The sequence below is a fragment of the Heterodontus francisci genome, chromosome 2 (genome assembly GCF_036365525.1).
Source record: "Heterodontus francisci isolate sHetFra1 chromosome 2, sHetFra1.hap1, whole genome shotgun sequence".
Classification (NCBI taxonomy): Eukaryota; Metazoa; Chordata; class Chondrichthyes; order Heterodontiformes; family Heterodontidae; genus Heterodontus; species Heterodontus francisci.
In genome coordinates this window covers 100,672,954-100,690,568 of record NC_090372.1, presented here as the reverse complement: position 1 = coordinate 100,690,568, position 17,615 = coordinate 100,672,954, and the positions used below count along the sequence as shown (strand labels likewise).

The 17,615-nt window shown below is 42.9% G+C and overlaps 1 protein-coding gene across 1 annotated transcript in view; it reads left to right on the top strand.

Annotated features, from left to right (window-relative positions):
* Positions 1–17,615, top strand: part of LOC137346034 (aryl hydrocarbon receptor-like) — a 226,928-nt gene that overhangs the window by 155,912 nt on the left and 53,401 nt on the right. Inside the window, exon 5 of the mRNA XM_068009334.1 lies at positions 12,209–12,332. Coding sequence (XP_067865435.1) covers positions 12,209–12,332 — 124 coding nt within the window. The remainder of the gene's footprint in view (positions 1–12,208; positions 12,333–17,615) is intronic.

Below are 17,615 nucleotides of genomic sequence, written 5' to 3'. Positions count from 1 at the left end.
TGAGAGAATGACCAAGAAGAGGGATTCCATGAAGAGTTGAGGCAGGAGGGGCTAAACAGAGTTGTTTCAAGTCTTGCCAATGTTGAACTGTGTAAAGCTCTGCTTCATCAGTGACTTAATACCATACAGCACAGCCATAGCCATGGAATCAAGAGTGGCATTATGTACTAAATGTACAATTTTAAATGGGGTACAGAAACAAAGACACCTGGAGGTGGGGTGGGGGGTTGGGGTGGGGTGGTTGGTCACGTACACAAATCTTTGTGGCAGGATAAGGCTGTGAAAAACCATATTGATCCTGAACTCTAGAAATAGAGATATGGGGGGTATTTTATAGAGCGGTTTTTGTGGCGGGAGGGGTAACTTAATTAGGTGCGAGCTGAAATTTTGCATTCCCAATGGTGTTTTTTTTTTAGATTTATTCAGCCGCATGTTTGCGGCAGGTCAGGGTTTATCCCGTCCTGTGGCAGGTTCCAGTTTTCCATACATTTGCATAACATGAATGCTCATTACCTTATTATTATTTCAAATTAAGTCCTACCTGCCGGATGAAGTCAGCAGCGCACGGGAATTCCGTGGCAACCAGTTCACATTCGTTTAAAGGTGGCATGCTTTGTGCAGTTGTACCTGAGGCCAATGGTTTTATTTCTTGAACTCTTTGGCACAAGGAAGGCCAACATTCGAATGGATGTTTGTCTGCAGGCTCAGGACCAGTAAGGGTGATTCTTTTGCAGTGATGTTGGGGAAGGCATTGTTGGGAGGGGAGGGTTTACAGGTGGGGTATCGGGTGGCTGAAGGTGCAGGGGAGGGTATGGTAAAGTGTCAGGGTGTGCAGTAGGTCTTTTCTTTGCTGCTGTTGGGTGGGAGCGGTGCGTTTGAAGCAGATAATCAACGTGATGGTCATAGGCCTAAAGGGAGGGCTGAGTGCTATCAATGGCAGGGTCCTGTGGGGCAAACTCAGGGTACTGGCTGTTGGAAGGAACGGTCACAGTCACAGGGGCAGTTGGATTCAGTGGGGAGGGCAGATTGAGACTCTGGGTAGGATATTCAATGATATCATAGGGAAGGAAATGGGATTTGGCACCAACATGGAAGTAGAGAACTGGAGGATCTAGAGTGATGGTGGGCATATCAGTGGTGACTGGTGTAGATACAGGGGGAAGAGATGGCATGTATATGTCAATAGTGATCTGGTTAACGGTATTGGGAGGAGGTTCAAGGGTCACCGAGGGAAGGTGTAAGGTAACATTGGGTGGGTCAAGGGTGGTGGGTGCAGGCTGGAAGGTGACAGGAGGAGGTTGGGAGGTGGGGAATCTTGTCTGGAATGTAATCTGAACAATTTTTTCCAAATGACTGGCCACATGGTGTAAATTATCTAGGAATGCAAATCGAAGTGGGAGGATACCAATGATGGGTGGGTACAATGTTATGCGTGTACAAGCTATTTGCTCATGACATCAGTGGTTAAGTGCAGTGACAAAACAAGGTTGAAGTTTAATTCTTATCTCAGTGCAATAGTTGCAAAGCTGCAAGGACATGCGTCTCACACCCAATATTTCTGCCACCTCGGGAAGAAGAGCAAAGGATGTGACTGAGGAGAGCTCTTGTCACTCAGCGGCTAATGCCGCAACACCAGCAGCAGGCAGCACAAGAGGGGAAGGCTGCTCAGAATGATGCCCTCCAGGGAAGGCATTATAGAAGACTGGAGCCGGCATGTCAGTGCATCCTCAGGACAAGGACAAACTACCTCATTTGTAAGCATCAAAGCATGTCAGCCATGGGGCATCCATAATCATTATCCTTTTCACCTCAGCAAGTTAAGATGATAAATGAGAATGTATCAAAGATTAAAGCAATTAAAGGTGTTGCATCGACATCAGTCATTCTGGCCTGTCATTCGCAGGCGGCATCCAAGCACAAGCAGACGCCAGACTTTCACATTCTCCACAATCAGTTGCTATATGGCACCATGGCTGAACAAGCATTCAAACACAAAGCACAGCTGCCTACTGCCAGATATGAAGTTTAATAGAGCCCAGGAGATGGCCACAAGGGTCATGCTGATTCAGCAGTGTTTCACCTGATCGCCCCTGAGCCCTTGTGGTTGATGACCCCAAAACTCACCACCTAGCAAAGAGAACAATTTTACTGCTATGACTTATATCTGCGAGCTCCCATTGCCAGCCATGAGCATGCAGAATGAGGGTTCCTCTGCCAACATTGTCCAACATCACAAGGCATGGGAATATAACAATTCCAGGACTCCACGTATCTCCACCAAACACCCCCAACCACCCCCCCCGACCCCCAAAATTAACATCCTCCTTCCGACATGAGGCATCAGTTACAGACGTATCAGATTGATAACATTAAAAAATTGATATTGCGATGATAAAACAACATACAAGTGTGCAGAACAGCACCCAGGCGGCCTATTAAGTGGCATCAAAATGTTTTGCCGCCTTTTCTCTAACACTTCTATGGATTGCTTCCCCTGTGGCAGAGGATGAGGTGAAAGCAGCCTGCTCCCTATTGACTGCCTCTGGCAGAGATGTCAGTGGCTTCCGTCCTCGTCTTGGAGGTGCCCATGGGGGCTCCTCCAATGTCTGCCGTGCTTGTGTCATTTCAGGGCCTGCTCTGTCACAGGGCCTTGGCACGTATGGTTCCTGAGCCGGAGGGGGCAAGGGGCTGAAGGGTGATGCTGGCGTCCCCTGAGAGGTGGCCCCTTCATCTGCCATTTTGACCGTTACAATCCTTTCCTGGTGCCCTTGGATGCCCATGCCAACAGTGGCCGTTCGATCTCCCCACTGCTCCATCCCTTCAGGCAATGGAAAACCCAGTCATAGCTTCCCCTTGCCTCTTAAAATCACCATCTGTCACTCAGCCCCGCCTCCAGTATTTTTGAAGCTCCTGCTTTCGATGTTAATTACAACAGTAGAGTTGTTAAACATTTCTGAACGTAATACCTGCAAGAATAGTGAAACGTGTTTTAACTTTCTTTTTGACTAACATTTTTTTTGCCCCTTTATTTTTCAAATAATCCTATAATCATGGATAACCCCTTCTGGTAACTCTTAAACAATAATTGTTACCAGGAAACCTTGCCACCTGGCCAATTAGGCCCTTTACATTTGAAAATGGTGTTGCTAATGTGGCGTGGGGTCGGGACCTGGAAATGTTCTGGGCTCGCTCGGGTTCCTGAAAATCCAGTCCATAGATTCTAACCCTCTCTGGGATAAAGCTGCTGGAGGAACTGTGGTGAGAAGGACAAATTACTGCACACACTCTTGTATTTCCCATATTTAACCATTCTGAACAGCAACCCAGGAGGCCACAAAGTGTATGAAAGGACTCTAGCACTGCAGATTTAGATCTGTGACTATTCGTCCACTGGAAAGCGAGTATACTGGTACTTTCAGATTCGCAAGCCACCCCCAGTGCTTATAAGGCTATGTCCCTGGTAATGCTACATCAAAACTTCAGTCACTGTGAGTGATGTCACAGGAGGTCTACTGGTAGCCTTAAAAAGGGAAGTGGATGAAGAGATGAAAAATCACAGATGTGATGAATTGAATGGCCTCCTTCTGTATTGCACAATTCCAATTCTAGTTAACTGTTGTGATGTTGCCAGTTGTGGCAGTAATTTGCTCAAAACAAGGTTTCCTGGTAGCAATTATTGCTTGAGAGTTATCAGAAGGGATTATCCATGGTAATATGATTATTTAAAAAATAAAAGGACAAAATAAAGTTATTCAAAAGGAAAGTTAAAACATATTTCACTATTTTCTCAGGTGTTGCACTCAGAAATGATTAAAACAATTGAGTTGTTAATAACTTCAAAAGGGCTACAAAAATAGCAATAGATTTGGTACATTTCAAATTAATAAAAATTCAGAAACCATTGTCAAGATAACTGTAATTACAGGGAGCTAGATATCACTGGTTGCTTTCTAGTCTGTTTTATGACCTTTGTTAATGGCATGGCCTTTGTGAGCAGACGCGCTGGTAACCTTCTTTGTGTATTGGTTGCTACCACCTATTCAATGTTGGGTATGAGTGCGTTCCTGCACTATTTGGTATAAAATAACTGCGCTAACTCCAACCTGAACATACAGAAGTGATTCAAAAATAAGACTCTCAACCGGTCAGTTTTCCTAATCCAGGCTGTAATATAAAACCCTGAAATAGAGCAAGAATAAAGCATTACAGCACACTGGGAAAAATTCAATCCATGGCTAATCTTGGCTTTTTAAATAGCAACCAGTTTGTATTTAGAGGGCCATAAGTGAATTGAGAAATACCTGAGATTATTTCACATTTTATTGAATTGCACGGGTAGGTCTGGACCTGGATTTCGCAGTCAGCAGTGAAGTGACGGCGCTCAACGCTGACCTCAAAGAAGGCTGCCCGCAAAGATCTCGTGATCTCAGTGGTGTGGATTTCCCCTTTTCCTGATGTCAGTTTGAATCTGGAGCCAAGTCAAGAGGATCTCCAGGTGTCCAGTAACAGTGATGTCATCAAGCGGGATAAGCAGCCAATCGTATTGAAATATTCTCTCAGACAACAAACCAGGAAGTTTAAAAAAAAAACCTACTGCATCCCTTGATTTTTAAGTTTTACAGATAATGAGATGAATGATTGGGGCACACACATGGGATTAAGATGGAAGCTAAAATATCATAAACCACCTTTTAAAGAAAAATATTTACAAAAATGAAGAATTTCTTATCCTAATGGAAAATTTTGCCATTCAACAAATGTAAAATTTTTCTTTCAGTGTCAGTGAGGGTGTTTAGCAGTAATTATGAATCTAACTCCCTTTGCTCCTCTACAGCCCCTAGCCTTTGGATTTAAAAAAAAATAATCCACTTTCTCTTTCTCAGCCGAAATGGATGACCTTGTACTTCCTCACACTGAACTTTATCTGCCATTGTTTTGCCATCTCACCTAGTCTGTCTGTCTCTTTTGTAACTTCCTGCTTTCATCCACACAACTTAATGCCCACTAACTTAATGTCATCTGAAGTCTTAGGTATACACCTCCTTCATCTAAATCATTAATATATAGTGAAAAGCTGAGATCCCAATACAGATCTTGGGGAACACCACTTGTCACATCCCGCCAATCAGTGAATGAACTCTTCATAAGAATATAAGACGTACAGCCCCTCGAGTCCTCTCTGCCCTTCAGTTAGATCATGGCTGATGTTCGACTTCACTTTCCTGTCTAATCCACATATTTTTTGAATCTAAAAGTCAGTTGATCTCAGCCTTGAATGTACTCAATGATGGAACATCCATAGTCCTCTGGGGTAGAGAATTCCAATGATTCTCAACCCCCTGAGTGAAGATAATTCTCCTCATCTAAGCCCCAAAATGCCTATGCCAGCTATTGCTAGAGTCTCCTGCTAGGGGGAACAGCTTCTCAGTATTTACCTTGTCAAGCCCTCTCAGAATCCTATATGTTTCAATACGATAACCCTCATCCTTCTAAACACCAGAAAGTATAGGCCCATTTTACTGAATCCCTCCTCATCGGACATCCTTCACTTCCCAGGAATCAATCCAGTGAACCTTTGTTTCACCCCCTCTGAGGCAAATCTGTGTCCCTGTGGTCTATGTCTCCAGCTTTCCATCTAATTACCAACCCACATTATAAGTTACTTGCAATTCTACGCACTCTCATTATTGCTAATCTCTTATTTGGAACCTTATCAAATGCCTTCTGGGAGTTCAAATTGGGAATATTCATAGACGTTCCCTATCCAAAATGCTAGTGACCACCTCAAAAAAATGTAACTAGATTAGTCAGGCATGACATGCCCTTCACAAAGCATTGCTGACTCTCTTTGAGTACTTGAACAGATATTAGTTGATCAATTACTGTCTCTGTTGACAGATTCCAATAGCTTTCACACAATTGAAGGTAAACTGATAGGTGTGTCGTTACTTGGTTTCTATCTTTCTCCCTTCTTAAATAATGGATTGTCATATGGAATTTTCTGATCTAAAGGCACATTCCTGAATTTAGAGAGCTTTGTAAAATTATGACTCGTGTATCTGCTGTTTCCTCAGCTATATTTCCTAATACCCAAGGATTGAGACCATCAAATCCTGGAAATGTGTCTATAAGTTGCATTATTTTCTCCATTATCATTTTCTTACATATCAAATCCACCAAGTTTCTTCTCTTGACTTATTTTTAGGTTCCCTTGAACCACTGCTATTTTGTTGGCTTCCTTGGTTGTGAGAACAGATACAAAATACACATTCAATATGTCTGCCATTTTTTTTTAATCATCCACGATAGTTTCGCCTGCATCCCTCTTTTAATGGGTGCACATTCCCTTTTACCATTTTTTAAAAGTATTTATAAAAAAAATTCTGTTAGCTTTGCTAGTTTTTTTCACATTCACTTTTTGCACCTCTTATTACTTTCTTTGTATTCCCTTAGTGCTTTCTTTAGTTCTCCCATTCTGCTGGATTTCCATTTTTCCTTGCATTTGTGTAAGCCTTTTCTTTTAGCTTGATATTGTCTCTTAGCTCAGAGATGAGGGAAGAGTACTGAAGAATCTTACCATTTAGGTTATCCTTCCTTTAAGAATGAAAGATTGCAGTTACAGAGATCTTTAAAGATCAACATGCATGTAGAGTACAATAACGAGAAAACTAAATGGGATTCTCCGGTTTTATACATGGGGACATTGATATATATGTAAAAGCAAGGAAATGATGTTTAATTTAGATAAGATATTCGCTAGGCCACAGATGGAGTTGTGTGTGCAGTTCTGAAAACTCAAATATCTGGAGGATATTGGATCCATGGAAAGGATACAGCAGAGATTCACTAGAATGACACCAGGATAAGTTATAATTAAGAAAAGTTCAATAAATTGGGGCTTCTTTCATTGGAACAGAAATGGTTAAAGGGAAACTAATAGAGATTTTCAAGATTATGAAAGGTTTTCTGGAGTAAATAATGGAAACTTGCTTGTGCTAGTTGGTGCATCAATAACTAGGGGGAGGAGCTGGAATGATGGGAAAGTGAGGAATATTTTCACATGAAGCTGGTCAGATAAAGGGATACCTTACTACATGTGGTTATTGAAACAAAGACTAAAATATTATTAAATGTTCGTGCAGATTTTTGGCTAATTACTGTTTTGTGAAGTCCCTTAGAACTTAATTTCTATGTTATAGGTGCTGTATAACAAGAAGTTGTTAAAGTGGCTGAGATGAACAGTCAGCGCACCATTGCTGTTATTAGCTGATCTGTAGGGAGGTGGAATCAGCTGGCTTAGAGATGCAGTATCTTCAGTTTTCAATAGTTCAAGGGTTTCAGAGCAATTTTTAAGCTTTTAGGAGTCCTTGAACACCCTCTACAAGCATAAAGGAATTTTAAAAGTAGCAAAATACGATAACTGTAAATGAGCAGAAATGAAACTAATTTGGTAATGAAATAAGTTTGCATGTTACAGGCAAAATGTCTTTTTCCATTGGCCATTCATAATTAAACATGAAATTCCACCCACCAACAGTTTATAAAACGATAGTGTTAAATAAGATACTGCAGCCTCATGTTAAAATGGGTAACTGGTGATGCATGAGTGGTCTGTTTTGTAATAATTGTCAGTAAACAATTTTTTAAAAACTTTTTTCTGAGCAATCAAAAGAATCCAGCTTGCAATGTATAATAAGAAAATGTATCGCCATATTTTGGTAACTGAATAAGGTTAGTTCATTTAATTAGAAAACTATGCTGGTGGGATAGCATTTCGGTGATGGTGATCACAACTCCCTGACCTTTACTATAGTCATGGAGAGGGATAGGAGCAGACAGGATGGGAAAATATTTAATTGGGGGAGGGGGAATTACAATGCTATTAGGCAGGAACTGGGGAGCATAAACTGGGAACAGATGTTCTCAGGGAAATGCATGACAGAAATGTGGAGGTTGTTTAGGGAGCACTTGCTGCGACTGCTGGATAGGTTTGTCCTGATGAGGCAAGGAAGGGATGGTAGGGTGAAGGAACCTTGGATGACAAGAGATGTGGAACAGCTAGTCAAGAGGAAGAAGGAAGCTTACTTAAGGTTGAGGAAGCAAGGATCAGACAGGGCTCTAGAGGGTTACAAGGTAGCCAGGAAGGAACTGAAGAATGGACTTAGGAGAGCTAGAAGGGGACATGAAAAAGTCTTGGCGGGTAGGATTAAGGAAAATCCCAAGGCGTTCCACACTTATGTGAGGAACAAGAGGATGGCCAGAGTGAGGGTAGGGCCGATCAGGGATAGTGGAGGGAACTTGTGCCTGGAGTCGGAGGAGGTAGGGGAGGTCCTTAATGAATACTTTGCTTCAGTATTCACTAGTGAGAGGGACATGGACGTTTGTGAGGACAGCGTGAAACAGGCTGATATGCTCGAACAGGTTGATGTTAAGAAGGAGGATGTGCTGGAAATTTTGAAAGATATGAGGATAGATAAGTCCCCAGGGCCAGACGGGATATACCCAAGGTTATTACGGGAAGCGAGGAAGGAGATTGCCGCGCCTTTGGCAATGATCTTTGCGTCCTCACTGTCCACTGGAGTAGTACCAGATGATTGGAGGGTGGCAAATGTTATTCCCTTGTTCAAGAAAGGGAATAGGGATAACCCTGGGAATTACAGACCAGTCAGTCTTACGTTGGTGGTGGGCAAATTATTGGAGAGGATTCTGAGAGACAGGGTTTATGATTATTTGGGAAAGCATAGTTTGATTAGAGATAGTCAGCATGGCTTTGTGAGGGGCAGGCCATGCCTCACAAGCCTTATTGAATTCTTTGAGGATGTGACAGAACACATTGATGAAGGAAGAGCAGTGGACGTGGTGTATGTGGATTTTAGCAAGGCGTTTGATAAGGTTCCCCATGGTAGGCTCATTCAGAAATTAAGGAGACATGGGATACAGGGAAATTTGGCTGTCTGGATACAGAATTGGCTGGCCCATAGAAGACAGAGTGTGGTAGTAGATGGAAAGTATTCAGCCTGGAGCTCGGTGACCAGTCGTGTTCCGCAGGGATCTGTTCTGGGACCTCTGCTCTTTGTGATTTTTATAAATGATTAGATTAGATTAGAGATACAGCACTGAAACAGGCCCTTCGGCCCACCGAGTCTGTGCCGACCATCAACCACCCATTTATACTAATCCTACACTAATCCCATATTCCTACCAAACATCCCCACCTGTCCCTATATTTCCCTACCACCTACCTATACTAGTGACAATTTATAATGGCCAATTTACCTATCAACCTGCAAGTCTTTTGGCTTGTGGGAGGAAACCGGAGCACCCGGAGAAAACCCACGCAGACACAGGGAGAACTTGCAAACTCCACACAGGCAGTACCCAGAATCGAACCCGGGTCCCTGGAGCTGTGAGGCTGCAGTGCTAACCACTGCGCCGCCCATGGATGAGGACGTGGAAGGCTGGGTTAGTAAGTTTGCCGATGACACGAAGGTTGCTGGAGTTGTGGATTGTGTGGAAGGCTGTTGTAGGTTGCAACGGGACATTGACAGGATGCAGAGCTGGGCTGAGAAGTGGCAGATGGAGTTCAACCTGGAAAAGTGTGAAGTGATTCATTTTGGAAGGTCGAATTTGAATGCAGAATACAGGCTTAAAGACAGGATTCTTGGTAGTGTGGAGGAACAGAGGGATCTTGAGGTCCCCGTCCATAAATCCCTCAAAGTTGCCACCCAAGTTGATAGAGTTGTTAAGAAGGCGTATGGGGTGTTGGCTTTCATTAACAGGGGGATTGAGTTTAAGAGCCGCAAGGTTATGCTGCAGCTCTATAAAGCCCTGGTTAGACCACACTTGGAATATTGTGTTCAGTTCTGGTCGCCTCATTATAGGAAGGATGTGGAAGCTTTAGAGAGGGTGCAGAGGAGATTTACCAGGATGCTGCCTGGACTGGAGGGCATGTCTTATGAAGAAAGGTTGAGGGAGCTAGGGCTTTTCTCATTGGAGCGAAGAAGGATGAGAGGTGACTTGATAGAGGGGTACAAGATGATGAGAGGCATAGATAGAGTGGATAGCCAGAGACTTTTTCCCAGGGCGGAAAGGGCTATCACCAGGGGGGATAATTTTAAGGTGATTGGAGGAAGGTTTAGGGGCTATGTCAGAGGTAGGTTCTTTACACAGAGAGTGGTGGGTGCGTGGAATGCACTGCCAGCGGTGGTGGTAGAAGCAGATACATTAGGGACATTTAAGTGACTCTTGGATAGGTACATGGATGATAGTAGAATGAAGGGTATGTAGGTAGTTTGATCTTAGAGTAGGTTAAAGGGTCGGCACAACATCGTGGGCCGAAGGGCCTGTACTGTTCTATGTTCTATGTATGCTCAAGAAAAATGGAGGTTTAGTGAAGAAATGTTTTGCATTGCCAATGTCTTCCATTTGTATTATCCATATTGCACATTGATTTGATTTATCACTTAAGCATTCTTTGCTGCTACTGCTTACTGCTTTACCTATCAAAAAGATTACTTCTCAACTAGTAATGGGGAGAGGAGTGGGGAAAACTCTTTTGGTGGTGGGGGGGGGGGGGGGGGGGGCGGGGAATGTGGGAAGGGATTAAGGTTTAAAGTTGTTAAAGGTCAGGATCTGCATAAAAGATTTTTGGGGGGAATGTCCAATTAATGAATCGATTCTTCCTTGGGAGTGTGGATGAGGGGAATGAAAATGTAATTCCATGTTTAGCTGCACTTTTCCACATTCTTTGACTTCAAAAATGCAAATGCACCTAAGGGGCTTGAAGCTCTTTAAAAATGTCATCGGTGCCTGCGCGGTGGTGCCGGACACCATTGCCAGGGAGAGAGCGGCTGCCCCCGATGAGATCATCAGGGGCAGCCACTCCGCTCCTCCAGTTAAATGAGCCCCCGCGCGAAATATCATGGGGGCTCAGCGTTACACAAGTCATGCATGCGCCGTGCCTTCTGCAAAGCTCGCCGTCAAGAATGACCTTGGAGAGAGAACTATAATAATGGAGCTAGACGTAGACACAGATATGGACATCACACTGAGAAACTTAGAGTAGCAAAGAACCAATGACACAACTTTTTTTGTCACTGATCAATCCCACAAATCATTAACTTGAATAAACGATGTCTGGATAATACTATTTAATGTGGGTATGATGCACTGTGTCTTGTCTAAGATCCCTGCCATTATAAATTAGCATATTCTATGACCAGCTTGAGTAGTACCAATAGAAATCTAGGTTTTACTGAAATTAAACATTGGTTTAATACTCAGGCTGTTCACTTGTATGAGTGGTATTGATCCAAGCTTACGGTAATTTGAAATTGCAAAATTGGTCTGATTTATAGTTTATAACCAGTTCTAGTTGTATTGGTTGGTATACCGGATGTGCAATGAGACTTAGTGGTTTACCATTAAAAAACCACTGAATGACAACCACATAATTGTTTATTTTTCTCCAAATTGAGTCACATTGTTTATATTGCTAATTAATTATATAAGTTGAAATGTATTTTTTAACATTGGAACAACATAATGACTTTATTCTTTAACATTGCCGTAGTTTATTATTTCTGAATGCAGTGTTGATATCCTGTGTTAGTCACATAGCAGCCGGTGAATTCAATGTAGAGATAAGGTTGGCTGGTGTGCAGATGTGGTAGAAAATACAAAAAGATTTTGTTTTTCCTTTCCTAGTGACGATAAACAATGAATGAAAGGATTAGTGACTAAACTTCTATAGCTGATGGTGGATACTATGATGGAGGACATTTTAAAATGCTCCTGCTATATGTGTGTAATGTGTTCTGGTATCTTGGAATCAAAGTATGAGATTTCAGAAATTATTCAGAACCATCAAACTGACATTTCGCCCATGTGTGATTTTAAAAGTTGTTAAAAGAAGTGGACATTATGTAAGTGTGTACCACACAAAGAAATTGTTTTTTTTATAAAGAACACAATGTTACAGTGTATATATTTGTTTTTGTATGTGATCAATATTTTGTTTTGCAGCCATTCTATGCATGGATAATCCGACCAACTTTTATAATTGAATGCTTAAGTTCACTCCATTGAAATAATTTAGAACAAGACGAGAATGTGAATTCAAAGCAGAATAATTTAGCTCAACATGTTTAGCGTGCATCATAAAGCTGAATTTAAATTTTGATAGAATATATTTGTTTTCTGTCCTTAGTCTGATATCATCCATCAGAGCGTTTTTGAACTGATCCACACTGAAGACAGAGCTGAATTTTGTCGACAACTTCACTGGGCTCTGAATCCAGCTTCAAACCCTGAAACAGGACAGATAGTTCCAGGTAGTACTGCAGATTGACTTAAAAATTGTAACTAACCCAATGAATGAGACCCCATTTCTGTGCAATGAAGAAAGCTCATCTCACTTGTAGTTGATTTGTAGAAGCGTAAATCTAAAAATAGCATTGAAATGTAACTTGTGAACGACTGCAAGATGGAAAATGTGAAATGAGTATGACCTTTCGAACTGTTCGCAATTTCCAAACCACATCCCTCAGTTAAATAGTTTTTATTTATTTATTTAGAGATGCAGCGCTGAAACAGGCCCTTTGGCCCACCGAGTCTGTGCCGACCATCAACCACCCATTTATACTAATCCTACATTAATCCCATTACCCTCTCATATCCCCACCTTCCCTCAATTCCCCTACCACCGACCTATACTAGGGGCAATTTATAATGGCCAATTTACCATCAACCTGCAAGTCTTTGGCTGTGGGAGGAAACCGGAGCACCCGGCGAAAACCCACGCGATCACAGGGAGAACTTGCAAACTCCACACAGGCAGTACATAGAATCGAACCCGGGTCGCTGGAGCTGTGAGGCTGCAGAGCTAACTTCTGCGCCACTGTGCCGCAGTTTGAGATTTAAGTTTGAGATTTCTTCAGTGGACTGTACCGCTGCATTTGCTCTGACGAGCTATGTCTTGTATTGTTACAGTTAACAAAATATGTATGTCAATTCCCAATTTATTTCCAGATTTTAACTACATTCGACTGAGTGAATTATAAGCATTGTGACTATAAGGCCAATATTGCCTGAGGTCTTTCAGTTCTATTGATCACTACTTGGGGACAATGAAGTTTCAGTTTGGGGGGGAAAAAAACACAACCACAGGTGAAATTCTTTCTTTTCTCAGAAAATGTGTTACTTTCACTGTGCTTAAGCTGTTAAACTTTAAAGAATTTAGCCATGTAAATGTTAAAGAAAGAATGAACTTGCATTTATATAGCACCTTTCATGAACCTCAGGACATTCCAAAAAGCCTTACAGCCGATAAAGTCCTTTTAAAGTGTAGTCGCTATTGTAATGTTAAGGAAAACTAGTCTGTGTTCAGTAGCATGAAGGAAATTGTGCTAAGTGTTCAAATCTCTTATTGACCTTGCTCTTCCCCCATCATCTTCCTATAGCTGAGACTTCAAATCATTTCACAATGCAAAATTAAGTTTATAAAGTACTGTGGCACTTGCTATCCATGACTGAATCACATAGTTCCTGTTCTGTTGAATTTCATAATTACAAACATGAGGTGAGAGTGACTGCCCTCAAAATCAAGGCATTACCGTTGTTGAATCCACCACCAACATACTGGAGGTTACCGTTGCCCAGAAACTTAACTGGACTAGACATTTAAATACTGTGGCTACACGAGCAGGCCAGAAGCTGGGAATTCTGCGGTGAGTCACTCACTTCCTGACTCACCAAAGCTGGCTCATCATCTGCAAGACACAAGTCAGGATTGTGTTAGAAACATTTCCACTTGCCTGGATGCAGCTCCAACAGCACTCAAGAAGCTTGACACCATCCAGGAAAAAGCAGCCCGCTTGATTGCCATCCCATCCACCACCTTAAACATTCACTTCTCTGCCACTGGCATACAATGGCAGCAGTGTGTACCGTCTGTATGATGCACTGCAGCAACTCATCAAGCACCTTCCAAACCGGCAACCTGTACCACCTAGAAGAACAAGGGCAGCAGACTCATGGGAACACAACCACCTCAAGTTCCCCTCCAAGGCACACACCATCCTGACTTGGAACTATATCGCCTTCCTTCACTGTCGTTGTGTCAAAAACCAAGAACTCCCTCCCGAACAGCACTGTGGGTATACCTACACCTCATGGACTGCAGTGGTTCAAGAAGGCAGCTCACCACCTTCTCGAGCAATTTGGGATGAGCAACAAATGCTGGCCTTGCCAGCAATACCCACATCCCATGAATGAATAAAAAAAAATCCACTGAAATTACTTCTAGCCTATAATTTAGCATATAATGAAAACAATGTGAAATTCTAGGCTTGTATCATATCTACCAAGTCAAGTTTCCATATTATATTTCTACTTGGGCTGGGTGGGAGGGGAACAGACAATAATTGATTGCCACCAAGTCAGATTTTCCTTTTGATTGAAGTCAGTGGCTGGGTGTATTCAAGAGACAGCAATAGCCCATAAATCCTTATAATCCCAGCTAACTACCAGCCAGAAGTGCCAAGTGGATGATCCATCTCAGCCTCCTCCTGAGGTCTCCAGCATCACAGATGCCAGTCTTCAGCCACTTCAATTCACTCCATGTGATATGCACATGGATACTGCAAAGACTATGGGCCCCGAAAACATTCTGGCAATAGTACTGAAGACTTGTGCTCCTGAACTAGCTGCTTTCCTGGCCAAGCTGTTCCAGTGCAGCTAAAACACCGGCATCTACCAGGCAATGTGGAAGATTTCCTAGGTATGTCCTGTACACAAAAAGTAGTACAAATCCAACCCTGCCAATTACTGCCCTATCAGTCTACTCTCGATCATCAGCAAAGTGATGGAAGGAGTCATCAACAGTTCTATCAAGCAGCACTTGCTCAGCAATATCCTGCTCACTGATGCTCAGTTTGGGTTCCGCCAGGGCCACTCAGCTCCTGACCTGATTACAGCCTTGGTCCAAACATAGACAAAAGAGCTGAACTCCAGAGGTGAGGTGAGAGTGACTGCCCTTGACATCAGTCAACATTTGGCTGAGTATGGCATCAAAGAGCACAAGCAAAACTGGAGTCAATGGGAATTTTTTTTTCTTTTATTCATTAATTCATGGGATGTGGGCGTCGGTGGCTAGGCCGCCATTTATTACCCATCCATAATCGCCCTTGAGAAGGTGGTGGTGAGGGAAAACTCTCTGCTGGTTGGAGTCATACCAAGCACAAAGGAAGATGGTTGTGGTTCTTGGAGTGCAATCATCTCGATCCCAGGACATCACTGCAGGAGTTCCTCAGGGTCGTGTCCTAGGCCCAGCCATCTTCAGCTACTTCATCAATGACCTTCCCTCCATCATAAGGTCAGAAGTGGGGATGTTTGCTGATTGCGCAATGTTCAGCACCATTCACGACTCCTCAGATACTGAAGCAGCCCATGTCCATATGCAGCAAGACCTGGACAACATCCAGGCTTGAGCTGGTAAGCACTAAGTAACATTGATGTCACAAGTGCCAGGCAATGACCATCTCAAACAAGAGCAAATCTAACCATCTCCCCTTGATGTTCAATGGCGTTAGCATCGCTGAAGCTACCACTATCAACATCCTCGGGATTACCTTTGATCGGAAACTGACTGGACTAGCCACATAAATGCTGTGGCTTCAAGAGCAGGACAGAGGCTGGGAATTCTGCAGCGAGTAACTCACCCCCTCTCTCCCCAATGCCTGTCCACCATCTACAAGGCACAAGTCAGGAGTGTGATGGAATGCTCTCCACTTGCCTGGATGGGTGCAGCTCCAATAACACTCAAGAGGCTCAACACCATCCAGGAACAGGCAGCCCACTTGATTGGCACCCCATCCAAGACCTTCAACATGCACTCCCTTCACCACCGACGTACAGTGGCAGCAGTGTGTACCACATACAAGGTGCACTTCAGCAACTCAACAAGGCTCCTTTGACAGCACCTTCCAAACCCATGACCCTCTGCCACCTAGAAGAACAGGGGAAGCAGATGCATGGGAACACCACCACCTGCAAGTTCCCCTCCAAGCCACACACCAGCCTGACGTGGAGCTATATCACCGATCCTTCACTGTTGCTAGGTCTAAATCCTGGATCCCCTTCCTAACAGTACTTTGGGTGTACCTACATCCAAGGACTGCAAAGGTTCAAGAAGGCAGCTCACCACCACCACCTCGAGGGCAATTAGGGATGAGCAATAATTGCTGGCCAAGCCAGCGATGCTCACATTCCCCCAAATGAATTTAAAAAACTAACTGATGTACAGTTACCAGTTTATCCTGTCTCCTCCTGGAACAACAGCTATTCCCCAGTTCCATTGAACAATTTGTATAGCAGCAGAGTCATATCTTAGCCTCCTTGGACCTACTCTCAGGAATTCTCCTCTTAAACCCCTGATTGCTTATATCCTTCTCTTCCTTTTAAGATCCTCCTTAAAACTCACCATGTCGACTAAACTTAGCCACCCCTCCAAATCCTCTTCTCTTTTTTGCCTTGATGTCCATCTGCCTCTGCAAAGCACTGTGAGATGTTTCTCTGTAAAAGGTGCTGTAGAAATACAGGTTATTTTGTCTGGAAAACTACATGTCATGTAAAGGTTAAACCTGAGCACGATTTAAAATGAACCATAAAGGTAGTTTATGTTGCTTACTTCCATCAAATTATATTTTGTTGGTAAAGACAATTAACATTCTTTTCTTGCTTTTTATGAATCAACCGAAAGCAGAATCTCTTAGTCTGGGAGCCGTGAAATTTAATCCAAGCCCATTCACTTGTCTGCCAAGTTTTTAAATGTTTTATTTGCTATCACAGCAATCACCATGAGCTCTGTTGATATCACCTAGAAGAACAGGGGAAGCAGATGCATGGGAACACAACCACCTGCAAGCTCCCCTCCAAGCCACATACTCTCCTGGCTTGGAACTATATCTCCATTCCTTCACTGTCACTGGGTGAAAATCGTGGAACTCCTTTCTGAACAGCACTGTTGGTATACCTACACCTCAAAAACTGCAGCGGTTCAAGAAGGCAGCTCACCAACACGTTCTCCAGGGTAATTAGGGATGGGCAATGAATGCTGGCTTGCCAGCAAAGCCCACATCCCACGAACGAATAAACTTTAAAAATTACCTTCTATAACTGGCACCCAATCAATTACAGCCAGTTTTCATTTCCCACTTAAGTTGAAAGTTGCCTCCTGTATCTCAACAGTTAAAACATCTTGATAAAAGATTACAGTTTTTTGCTAAACTGCAGTTGAAAAGCGTGGAAAACTATGGTAACGCAAAGTCTCAGTTGTGGTTTGGATTAATTATTGTGCTCCAAGGTAGTTTCATGACCTTAAAGTGCAATTTGACATTGCATGATATAAAATTAACCATTGGTCCAACAAGCAATTTCCTCTCACTAGCAGTATACCATTTGGCCTATTGTGGACTCGCTCAAAGTATTCTGCAATGTATCAACATTTCTGCAGAATTTCTTCTTCACTAATCAAGATAATGGTCCATATTTTGCAGTAGTAATGATGAAACTGTCAGCATTTGCTATCATTACTCCTCTGAAACTGACAGCAACAT